The sequence below is a fragment of the Vanellus vanellus genome, assembly GCF_965231255.1.
Source record: "Vanellus vanellus genome assembly, chromosome: 1".
Lineage (NCBI taxonomy): Eukaryota > Metazoa > Chordata > Aves > Charadriiformes > Charadriidae > Vanellus > Vanellus vanellus.
Genome location: NC_138905.1, coordinates 218,324,497 through 218,336,939, shown reverse-complemented (window position 1 = coordinate 218,336,939; position 12,443 = coordinate 218,324,497). Strand labels below are relative to the sequence as shown.

The 12,443-nt window shown below is 48.9% G+C and overlaps 1 protein-coding gene across 3 annotated transcripts in view; it reads right to left on the bottom strand.

The window, feature by feature from the left end:
• TENM4 (teneurin transmembrane protein 4) overlaps positions 1-12,443 on the bottom strand; it is a gene marked incomplete at both ends in the record, with an annotated part of 373,229 nt that overhangs the window by 28,920 nt on the left and 331,866 nt on the right. For all 3 annotated transcript variants that reach the window (XM_082491556.1, XM_082491557.1, XM_082491558.1), the window contains 2 exons: positions 622-857; positions 5,211-5,383. In XM_082491556.1, coding sequence (XP_082347682.1) covers positions 622-857; positions 5,211-5,383 — 409 coding nt within the window. The remainder of the gene's footprint in view (positions 1-621; positions 858-5,210; positions 5,384-12,443) is intronic.

Below are 12,443 nucleotides of genomic sequence, written 5' to 3'. Positions count from 1 at the left end.
TTACTTGGGAGTAGAGACTGACATTCCCCCTTGCTACACCCTCCTTTCAGGGAGCTGTAGAGAGTGATAAGGTCTCCCCTCAGCCTCCTTTTCTCCATACTAAACACCCCCAGTTCCCTCAGCTGCTCCTCATAAGACTTGTGCTCCAGACCCCTCACCAGCTCTGTTGCCCTTCTCTGGAGACGCTCCAACACCTCAATGTCTTTCTTGTAGGGAGTGGCCCAAAACTGAACACAGTACTCGAGATGGAGCCTCACCAGTGCCAAGTACAGGGGGACTATCACTGCCCCAGTCCTGCTGGCCACACCATTCCTGATACAGGCTAGGATGCTGTTGGCCTTTTTGGCCACCTGGGCACACTGCTGGCTCATATGGGTTGGAACTTGATGATCTTCAAGGTCCTTTCCAACTCTAAACCATTCTATGAGTCTATGATTCTATGATTCAGCTGTCTGTTGACCAACACCCCCAGGTCCTTTTCCGCCAGGCAGCTTTCCAGCCACTCTTCCCCAAGCCTGTAGCGTCCATGGGGTTGTTGTGACCCAAGTGAGACTGAGTCATGAGACGGGGGACTGATGAGATGGGAAGTGGAGTTCAAAACTGCTCACACTGCTCACTTACCCGCAGCCGACGTCCAAAGACGGTGACCTGTCCTCTCGCTTGCTCCTTCCTCTGCCTCCACTCCACGAGATTGAGGCCGTTGTCGATGGGCAGGGTGACATTCCTCTTCCCCACCGTGGGGTTGACAGTGCCAGCCAGCAGATGCGGCTCGGTTTGAAGGGCCACCTCCATGCCGTTAGCGAGCATCAGTCTGAGAGAGCCATCGGCACCAATGTAGTAGCTGTTTCGGACTTGGTCTGAAGACAGAAATGAGATCTTATCAAACAGTTGCCCAATGATACAGCCCCAGCCTTTCGTTTGCTCCCTTACCCAGATTTCGTCAGCATTTCTCTGATGGTTGTAACCAAAAGCACTGTCACTCACCCGTCCTGCTCACAGTGAGCAAAACACGTGTTTCATCAGGGAAAGTAAAGATGGACAATCTCTTTTTTGTTCTGATGAGGTTCTGCACCTTAAATGCTTGCAGAAAAGTCTTACACAGGTTAAAAAAAGGCACCTGTGGAAGAGCCGTGTAATACCCCAGTAAAGGACATGGTTCAAACCTCTTCCCCTAGGCTAAAATGCTGGGTGGTGAGATATTTGTTTTAGATCATAGTCTGGCTGAAAACCTTCCACGCTTTCATATCCTAAAGATCCCAATTTCACTGTGATATATGAAAAAGTGGGGCCACCTACTTTCCCCGGCTTATTCCCCATCTCACAAGTGACAGGAAATTGCACAGCGAGTTAATGCTAAACAGTTCCCCAAACAACAGCCAAACCCTCTCACTTGGGAACGCTTTCAGGAGACAACCCAAGTCCTCATGTTTGGAGAGAAAGCAGAGGCACTAAGCTCCCACACGTCTCCCGTACATCTGGCCTCCACTAGCTCCTGAAAGATCAGCAGATTTTGAGGCCAGGATTTGGGAGTTCAGGAGTGGAAGAGAAGTACAATATCCCTTCCATATCCTTCAGGAACCAGGCAGGCTCCAACCCTGTCCTTTGAGTCTCCAGCTGGCATTGCTCTCTGCAGAGAGGAGCTCATGAAGAGTAAGAAAGGACAAGACTTGCTCAGTGCAGAATGGCTTTAAAAGCATATTATACAAAGACTGCCTTATCTGAAGCTCCTCTAAAGCTGGAAAATATTACCATTTCTGTCTCCCAGGCTGCCATAAATACCTAATTGTGAATAAAAACACCCATTAAAAATTCATGGCAATTGTTTTTTCTGTTCTAAGACAAGTTGGGTTTTGTTCACTAGTCACTCTGCCGTAGCTCAGCAGGAAACAAGGTCCCGGTGAAGTTATCATCTCTCGTCTGGATGACATAGGTCAACAAAAAGCATAGTTTGGTATAATTAGGAAAAGAAACCTCACACCGGTTGGTCTTTTTTATCGTGAGGCTGAGGGACTTGGGTCTTTTTAGTCTGGAGAAAAGAAAACTGAGGGGGGATCTTATCAATGCTTATAAATACTTCAAGGGAGGGTGCCGGGGGGGTGGGAACAGTCTTTTTTCAGTGGTGCCCAGTGACAGGAAAAGAGGGAACAGGCACAAACTTGAACATAGGCAGTTCCATCTAAACATGAGGAGGATCTTCTTTCCTGTGAGGGTGGCAGAGCACTGGCACAGGCTGCCCAGAGAGGTGGGGGAGTCTCCCACTCTGGAGCCATTCCAAACCTGCCTGGACGCCATCCTGTGCCACTGCTGTAGGTGCCCCTGCTCTGGCAGGGGGTGGACTGGGTGAGCTCCAGAGGTCCCTTCCAACCCTGACCATTCTGTGATTCTGTGATTCTGTGAGCCCGATCCTGCTCCTGTTGCAGCCAGCTGGACTCTTGCCACGCTGATCTCAGCAGGGCCACAACTCAGCTTACTGTACACAGCAGTGATGGCATGAAACCGCCATGGCACTGGATTTTGCCACTATAAACAGACAGCAGTGATCCACAGCGTAGACCCAAGTATTTTAGCTGTACCACTGAGTACTTAAGTTGATGGTCTTTTGACTTAGGCTCCAGCAGGATCAAACCCACTCCACGCCTGACTCTGCAAATGGAGTGAAGGGGCACAGTCAGCTGTTTGTCACACTTTTGTTCTTAGATGCTCGGTTTGGTGAGAAAGTGGTAGGAGACGTGCTTTAAATCATAGAATCATAGAATGGTTTGGGTTGGAAGGGACCTTGAAGATCATCGAGTTCCAAACCCCTGCCATGGGAAGGGACACCCCCCACCAGACCAGGTTGCCCAGGTCCACATCCAGCCTGGCCTTAAACACTTCTGCACAGCTAATATATTCCTCCCTCCTTCATCCTTCGCCAGGAAGCAGGGGAAAGCTTGACAGTCTCCGTGAAATTCACTGGACGTGATGTTCCCTTTGTGTCACATAAGCACCGCAGAGGGGTTATGGTGGATTGTCACCAGCAGTGTGGCACAGTGTCGGGAATCTAAATCCTCCACCTTCAACATTTTCCCAAGAGAAGAGTCCCTCCTGGCTCTGGAATGCGTTTCTCCAGGGCTACATGACATCCAGGGGCTGTTGGATGCTGTATTTTGTGCTGCTTTGGCTCAAGGGCACTAGTGGCCTATTTTGGCCTTGAACAAATGCTCACTTTGTTATTAGTCCAGAGGACAAAACCCCACAGAGGTGCTGAGGTGGCTGTTAGCTGCAGAGGCTCCTAAATCCATCCTACAGGAATCTGTAACCTTCTGAAAACACCTTCTCAGATCTCACCTGTTCACAGTGGGATCCAAGTTTCCTGAAATCACCAAGGATTTGTGAGAGCTGGCCAGAGCTCTGAGTCCAGGAGGAAGATGCACAAGCACCTCTCACGCGAAGGGAATCTGCAACATGCGTTTTCCCTGGAGAAGAAGAGCCAGCGAGACGCTCACAGGCCTTGAGAATGGCTCCAGCTCTGCTGGAGAGGCGCTTGGAAGGCAATTAACATTTCATCCATGCTCAACACCTCCCTGGGCGACCCCAGCGGCCCTCGTTTGAGTTTGTACAGCGCTGTCGTGAACAAACAGCCTACCTCAGTTTGAGACCTCACAGTCCCTAACGCCTGTGGGAAAGCCACCCTCAGCAGGTCGCAGACCGCCTCTGCTGCAACGGTATCCAGATCTTCATTTTAAGGTAAGTGAGTTTCTTCAGATCCAAACAGTTTTTGTCATTTTATACTTCCGAAGATGGTTAAGCTGTTTGTGACACTGTGTGTCCTGATGGCGAGAGTGCCCCGGTGCTGGAGGGCAGTACAATGAGATAATCGACCGTGGCACCATTATCTAACTGCGCCTTCAGCTCTGGGTGCGTAAATCACATCGCAATCAATTATCTCACTAAAGGGCCCCCAACAGTGGGCTCTGTTGCTTAATTAGGCTCTTGAGGTGAAGCCAACCTCGTGTCTGTGCACTTGCCAGACATCTTAATGCGAACGGTTGGGATGGGGCGGGGTAGGTTGGATCTGCTTCGCAGGCTGAAGTAAAGAATAAGAAAGTCATTGTGTTCCCCTACAGGAACAGTGAATGGCTGGAAGGGGTTGGCACCCTCTCAGCCACCCTCTCTGGCAGGAAAGGCAGTGTTCAGGCAGAAAAGGTACTTTCCTTTAGGAAAGCTTGCTGTTATTACAGGGACGGGGAGGGAAATGTGCGTCCCAGAGATGTGGGAACAAATGTGACTCTGGAACGTGTTGCCCTCACTTGGAGCACTTTGTTCTTCACAAGGGGAAATGATGTTTGATACCCCATTGCCATCAGGCACAGCCTACGAGCGAAGGAGAGCGGGGGAGTGAAGAAAGCAGAGTCTGATGGTCCTTTTCCTTCCTCCAAGCCCCAGGGAGTGCGAGTGAAGGCTCACCCTCACCCTAAGGAGGCTTCAGCCTTAAAAACTTGGAGATCCAGGTTGGCATGGCTTTTGCCCTACTCCTTCTGCCCCTACCAGTATATCAGCACAGTGCTCCCCTGCTCTTTATTCCTCTTTTCTTTCCCCCCTTCCTCCAACTTATCAGTCCTCCACTTCCCCGCTGGCAGAACCGTGCTCATTTCCAACAGCCACTAACTGGTCCCACCACTCCTACCCTGGCCGCCCACCTCTCTGTCCTCCTTCGTGCCTCTCCATACCAGCCCTTTAGCTCAAAAGCAGACCTTCTTGGGACAGGGATGGTCATTTTTTCTGGATGCTGCCTTGTGAATGTTGGAACAGCCAGTGAAAAAAGAATCAGAGAGATCTCCACCAACCAGCTGGAAGCTTGTTCCATGAGGAGAGCAATTGTGAAGTTCGAAGCCATTAAGAGTATGAAGCAAAGGGGTCGGCTGGAAGTGCGGCTGGACTTACGCAACCCTTTTAGTTATAAGGATAACGGCAAGGATGATGGAGGGCTGTACTGCATGAGGGCTGCAAGGCAAGGGGACTGGCTGAGAACGAAGCAGAAAACAGTCACAGAGCAACCACGACGCTAGGGAAGGTGGCTACATAGGTGTGAGTGTGAGGCTGTACTGGCACGTGGGGTGCTGAGGATGCAGGTGATTTTTGGTGCTGGGATTATAAAGATGATACCTGTTTGCCAATGGATAATCCATCATGCGAAGCTTGGCCGGGAGAAGGACAGCGGCCTGACTCACCTTGGAGCAGGGTGTAGAAGGCTCCCGATGCTGACAAATTGGTTGTTATTGTAACATCATCCTTGCTGGAGGTTTCCACCTGGACGTGCACGGAGCTGTCAGTATCGCTGCGGAAGCTGCTCACTTGGCCAGTAGGGAAGGTCACATTGGTCAGGCGCCCAAAGCTGTCGTACCTGAAAGAGAGGATGGAGTGAAGTCAATAGCATCAATAGAGGAGTGGGATACAGGAATCACCCTGTAAAGCAGAGACCAAGTCTTGAAGTCTTCACCCAGAAGAAAACACATTGTCAGTCTGTCACACTGCCTTGACTCTTTTGGCTTCATGAGAAGAAAATCACAGCTTTTAGCCGAGGAAAATCAAGCAAAGAACAGAAAATGACTAAACAGGTATTAGCCTGTATTTTAACATTTTTTTCTGGTACTTATCACCTGCACTGTGCTTCTTGTTGACAAGAGTAACTTCATTTCCCATCCACTCTGCTGTGACTTATGGAAAAGCAGTGGCCTGCGCGTCCTCTCTAGCAGAACTAGAAGTTTCTGAAGGCCACCAACTGTTTTGTGTGGTTGTGTCCTGAGTTCTTCAGCAATTTTTTCCTTTTTTTTCCCCCCTATCTTATTTTAAAAGCTAATGTTAAGGTAGAAGCAAGAACCTGCCAGATTGGTCACATCAGGTAGAGAACTGTCCTTTGGAACACGGTGTAGAGCTCTGAGCACAGCTGAGACCCCCCGTGTCTTTTTACTGTTCCTAGGACCATCTGGAAGGACTGATTTAAAAGTGTAAAAAAGCAGTCCAGTTTTCACCCCTACTGTGTCCTTGGCTTTTCCAGTGAGGGAGTCAACATAAGCACCATCTGGGAAGGTTTCTCTGATGTGGACACCTGTGTACCAGGACCCAGATGAAATAAGCTACAAACACGCAGGTCCCACAGCAGTTAACAAGCTGGGGGGGCTATTTTTCAATAAAAGGAGAAGCAGACATCTGTGCTTAGCGGCCTCCTGAGTCCACAGAGCAAACACACCATCCTGCCTCCCATTTGTGGCATTGCAAAAAGGGTGCCCTCGGGTCACAGACTGAGCTAAGAGAGAGGGTTGGCAAGGGACCTTCGCAGTGAGGCTACTGTAGACCGAAATGGAGAGCAGCAGGGAGCTCTGCTGGCTTATCTCTGGGAAGCTGTTGGACCTTCTCATGAGATGGACTTTCAGGGAAGGGATATTTAAATCGTTAGGGAGAAGCAGTAGAATCATTCTAGCAAAAGCAATCAATGATAAACGTTTGACCTGTTGGAGCAGGTCCAGAGGAGGCCAGGAAGATGATCAGAGGGCTGGAGCTCTTCTCCTATGAAGACACACTGAGAGAGTTGGGGTTGTTCAGCCTGGAGAAGAGAAGACTCTGGGGAGACCTTATTGTGGCCTTCCAGTATCTGAAGGGGGCCTACAGGAGAGCTGGGGAGGGCCTGTTTTACAAGGGCATGGAGTGATAGGACAAGGGGGAATGGCTTCAAACCGGAAGAGGGGAGATTCAGATTAGACATCAGGAAGAAATTTTTCACTGTGAGGGTGGTGAGCCCCTGGCGCAGGTTGCCCAGAGAAGCTGTGGCTGCCCCATCCCAGAGCCAGGTTGGACGGGGCTTGGAGCAACCTGGTCTGGTGGGAGGTGTCCCTGCCCATGGCAGGGGGGTTGGAACTCGATGATCTTCAAGGTCCCTTCCAACCTAAACCATTCTATGATTCTATGATTCTTCAGAGGATTGAAATTGTGGAGCAATGAAATTTTTCTAACAGAGAAATCTATGACTTTTCTATGACTTTTTTCAAGGGGGCAGGAGAGGGGAGGGGAGGGGAGGGGAGGGGAGGGGAGGGAAGGGAAGGGAAGGGAAGGGAAGGGAAGGGAAGGGAAGGGAAGGGAAGGGAAGGGAAGGGAAGGGAAGGGAAGGGAAGGGAAGGGAAGGGAAGGGAAGGGAAGGGAAGGGAAGGGAAGGGAAGGGAAGGGAAGGGAAGGGAAGGGAAGGGAAGGGAAGGGAAGGGAAGGGAAGGGAAGGGAAGGGAAAGGTACTTTTGAACTGCAACCCATAAGAGACCCAGGAGCAGCCATTGGACTCACTCTGCACTATACAGAAAAATAAATTTGTCTCCTCTTCCATTGTCTTTTTCCCAGATTTGTACCCAGTGCGGTACTTCGCTTGGGACAATACGCTGGCAGTGAGTTAGTATGAGGAAGGGCTGGCTGAAAAGGTGTTTTTTGCCCATGTTTAACATTTAGTGTATAGTGACTAAGTGGGTGAGGTCACTGCAAGTCTCCAGCGGTTGAGTTTGGAGACACCATCATGTGAGGCTTTTCTTGCCCACTGGCAGAGGGGGAGGCAGCGGCAGGAAGGTAGAAGAAAGCATTTGGTCCTCTGCAGTGTCAGCCTATCAGTCATGGGATTACCCACGCATGGAGGACGGAGCAGCCTTGCCTCCAAGATCTTGGCGATCAGTCAGCCACTTGTGAAATGGAAAAGAAGAAAGAAAAAAAAAAGGAAGGGATGAAGTGAGGACTGCGTTGCAGGAGTTTGGCAGGGAGCAACCAAAGCTTTTCCAAGCAGCGAGCAGCACATGGCTTGGATCTAAACTGCATCTTGCAGGAGCCAGAACTAAAGCGGTCTCAGCACCCAGCACTTTGCTCCATGGCTGTCCTGTTTGCACTAAGGTATGCGCTTCGATTGTGCTTTCCACACAACCATCTGCACATCTCCTCCTAAAACAGTCTGTGAGTCTTAAACTGAAAACGTCGCCAGTGGTATCTTCACCTCATCTGCTGAGACAGGACACAGGGGACATGATTTAGTCTCTCCCTTGAGCAGAAAAAACACTGATATTGCTAAAGGTGTGTTGTGTAACACCTCAAATTCTTTTGACCACAACATCAATAGTCCTATATATAAACCAGTCTGAACTGTAAGGGTAGACTCAGATGCAACATGCTCCAAAATTTAAGGAAGATCGCTCTGAATTTAACACCTCTGTCTTAGCGCTACTAGCAACTGTAAAGGATTTATTTATATTGCTTTATTTAAATTTTAAGAAATGAGCTGCTCCTGAAATGGAGCCCGATTCACCTCCTAAAAAAAACCCAGCACAAATGTAGATGTGCTGCAGCGAGGGGTGAGTTTGGTGAGATACAGGTGTGAGTGTGAATGCAAGCAGGTCTGCGGAGTAGGGAAAGAAGGAGAGCAACAGCCAGGATGGAGGCAGAGAGCTTGTTCGTGTGATGAACATGGCCGCTATTTCGTATTTAAGTGCTGAGCCAATGTCCTATAAGTCATATGTTTTATCCTTATTGAATGACACTCAGCACCATGCCGAGAGTCAGCACAACACCTGACGTGCTGCAAAGAAAGCCTCAAAAACCTGTAGATGCTCAGTTTAACAGCCCTAAGAAGCAGCAGCAGATACGCAATTCCGTAAACTCTGTTCCTGGACATCCAGCTGCCAGCACCCTCACAAATGGTCCTCCAGCTCTCTGCTGGGCAAATACGTGATATTTGCAAATATGCACAGAGGCAAATATGCCGGTAACCTCTTCCTGTGCAGAATGGGTTAAAACAGCAAGAAAAAAGACCACGAAAGAGTGCGACGGTGCTTAGACCTCTGTGCACACATTTTTCTTTTTAAGTCAAAATGACTAAGTACAATATGCATAATTTTCACGGTTACATTTTTACAGCTGTGCAAAACACACTGCAGGGGACAACTTCACCACGGGCAAGGATTTCCATCTGGGACTTTGGGTCCTGCGTAGCAAGGCTCGTTTTGGGCCAGAACGGTCTGGAACGGTGTGCTGGAATTGGTTTAAGGCGTCTGCACATTTACATTAGACTTTTGGCACCTCCTTAGTCACCCCATTAGCCTCCGTCAGAAGTAACCTGGACCATCTGTGCTTTCTGCATTTGCAAGAACTGCTGCGCGTCCGCCTGGGAGCGAGGAGAGGACCTTCCAAGCGCTCGCTTTGGGGGTGACAGCTCACCTATCCACAGCTGCAAGGAGGTCGTGCCTCACAAAGGGAAAAATGCAAGAAGGTAGCACAATTAGATCGTTCCCATTCTTATTATTATTTTTAATCGGTGGCAGATGAAGTGTAAAACACTCACGTCTGGACACGTCCTTATAGCAATGCGGTGGCAATGCAAAAGGAGGTGCAGGAAGCCAGTTAGCATGGATGCACACACCACCTTCCTCTTGGCAAGCTGTTCCTTTTCTGTTTTGCTCAGGACTGAAACATTTTCCCCATTTTCCCTCGATACAGATCGCACAGCACATACCTGAGATCATCTATCACGTACCCGCAGTCTCCCAGGACGCATCAGCTCAAAGGCTGCCACATCCCAAACAGATAACGTGCTTAATGAGTTAAATGAGTCAGTTCCTTCTACCTCTGCTTTCAGCCCTATAAAGGCGCTCATAGGGCACATCCTCAGCTTGGAGAGGAAGGCCAAGCTCTTAAGTAGCTGCAGGGCTGCCCTGGTATTTGCAGGAAGACAAATCTCTCATAGTCACCTCATTTTGCAGCTAAGCTGCCTAGGCCTGTTTCCGCGGTATCGGGATTTAGGGGTGGGCCGGTTTTCATCACAGCCTAAGACTTCTGCGTTCTCCAAATGCTCCGAAAGCACCGGAATTAAGGAAATACAGAAACAGGGGAGCGGACGCAGCAGCCGCTCGGCGCGATGAATTCATCACCTGCTAACACAGCTGCCGCCTCCCATTCAAACCCGCCGCAAAGACTCGGCGCTCGCAATCACAGTGACAATTATCAGGCCGGCAAAGGAAGCCGTTGCCATCCATTCCCCATTGGAAACGTATTTAGCTAAGGTTCAATGCACAGAATTAAAATGGTATTTGGTGCTTATGAGGCCTAATTGTTAGCTTGTAAACATTCAGAGCTTTCATTTATCACATTACCATTGTGTAGAGACCTGGGCCTTGGGAATTACAGAGAGCATCCTAAGTACCGTCTATTCAGAAATCAATTCCTTGCCCGAGTCTCTCGGTTTCCTCATTTTCGCTTTTTCACATTTCATCAGCCTTTTAAAACTACAAGTCAAATAGATCAGGGGGAAAAAAAAATCACTATAATAATATTGCATTTAGCGCCAAAGTGTCCTAATGTACTTTGCAAACTATATTTTGTGTGCGATTATACAGACACGCACCCGCCGCCTCTGAACAAGCTTGCCTCTTCACAGTTGTTCAAACAACATTAAACACAACATTAGAAATAAATCTATAACAGACAAACCGATACTGCTCAAATATGTATGAAGGCAAGTCCTCTCCCTAATGACACAAGGCCAGGTTGTAGCCACTGTCTGCAGAATTTTCTGACCACCCAAACGAGAAGAGGAAGATCTCTCTCTCCTCTAGCTTCCACAGAACCACAGAATGGTCAGGGTTGGAAGGGACCTCTGGAGATCATCTAGTCCAACCCCCTGCCAGAGCAGGGGCACCTACAGCAGTTGCACAGGACGGCGTCCTTTTATGATACTCCTAATTCCCTTGGTGCTCAACTCAGCTCTGACACCAGGTACTCGTTTCAGGCCAGGCCAATGGCTCAAAACTCAACCTCACAACTTTGTGAGAGTACTGGAGAAGTGCTACTTTATCATAGCACTTAGTGGCACTGTAACTTGGGGTTGGTCAGCCTGGAGAAGAGAAGGCTCTGGGGAGACCTTATTGCGGCCTTCCAGTCCCTAAAGGGCCTACAGGAGAGCTGGGGAGGGACTTTTTACAAGGGCATGAAGTGATAGGACGAGGGGACATGGCTTCAAACCGGAAGAGGGGAGATTTAGATAAGATATTAGGAATAAATTTTTCACTGTGGGGGTGGTGAGACACTGTCCCAGGTTGCCCAGAGAAGCTGTGGCTGCCCTATCCCCATCTCTGGAGGTGTTCAAGGCCAGGTTGGACGGGGCTTGGAGCAACCTGGTCTGGTGGGAGGTGTCCCTGCTTATGGCAGGGGGGTTGGAACAAGATGATCTTCAAGGTCCCTTCCAACCCAAACCATTCTATGATTCTATGATTCTTCAGAGGATTGAAATTGTGGAGCAATGAAATTTTTCTAACAGAGGAGGGAGAGCAAAAGCCAAAGGTGGCTTGTGCTTCTCATACTCTGCTCGAGCAGAAAGAGAGCCTCACTTGAACTACTCTAAAGCAAGGACGCCACCAAATCCAGTAAAATTCAGTGTATGACCTGAGATACCATCGGGTGATAAAGGGATGTTATTAATGCAATAAGCTAGCGTTTCTCTGAGTCAAGAGGTGGCTGCTCCTCTAAAGCTAAGAAGTGTCATTTATCTCTGTTTTTGACTAAGACAGAAATAATTGCAAAGCCTTTAGGCCAACTACACAGGAGACTGAGTCTGCATCTCACCGTGGGGTAGATGCTGACCACTATGCCCAATTCTGGTACCCCAGTCACCCACACCAAGGCACTGGCTGGGGCACCAAACACTGCTGGTGCTGGGGTAGGACCTCTGCCGAGTCCTGGGGGTTGTTGGGAAGCGCTCCAAGGTCCTCCTGCATGCTCAGTCCAGCTGGGTCCTACCTTCTGCCCATTACAGCGTGTGAGGTTTGGCAGAGTTTGGTTCTCTGTAAAACAGTATCTTTTGATATGGGTCAAAGCTCCCCTTACCATTCATCTCAAGATCTGGCTCCACGAGACCCTTCACCCTCCAGGCAGCTGTGAGCCACTTCTTGGGCAGTCCATGAAAAGATTTTGAATTCCTGGGCTTGGCCGCAGTGATTTGTAAGTATTTCATTCTGTGTGGGAGGAGGTGACCTTCGAAACTAATTGGGCACACAAAAGACCTAAGAGAAAGAGCCTCATTTGGGCTAAATAATGCATAGAAGGTTTGACTTTGGCTCAGAGGGAAACTGAATTAACGTACAGTGATACCATCTCAATGAGCTAATCAAGATAATTGCCGTATTCTTGATTTAAACAAATACATTAATAAGAATTTCCGGGTCCTGAAGTAGATAAAGAGCAACGGCTAAGAAACTTTGTAAAGGCTGGTGGCAATTTTTTTTAGGTCAAGTGAAAAAGCAGCGATAACAAAGCAGCGAGTAGTCACACAGCATCCTTTGTCTTTGACGTGAGGAGTTGAACAACAAGAAGCTGTTCCCCTGGCAGAGTTTCCAGATCAACTTCCTTTGCCACTGATTATCACTGTCACAGGTTCAATGGGAAGGCAAGTC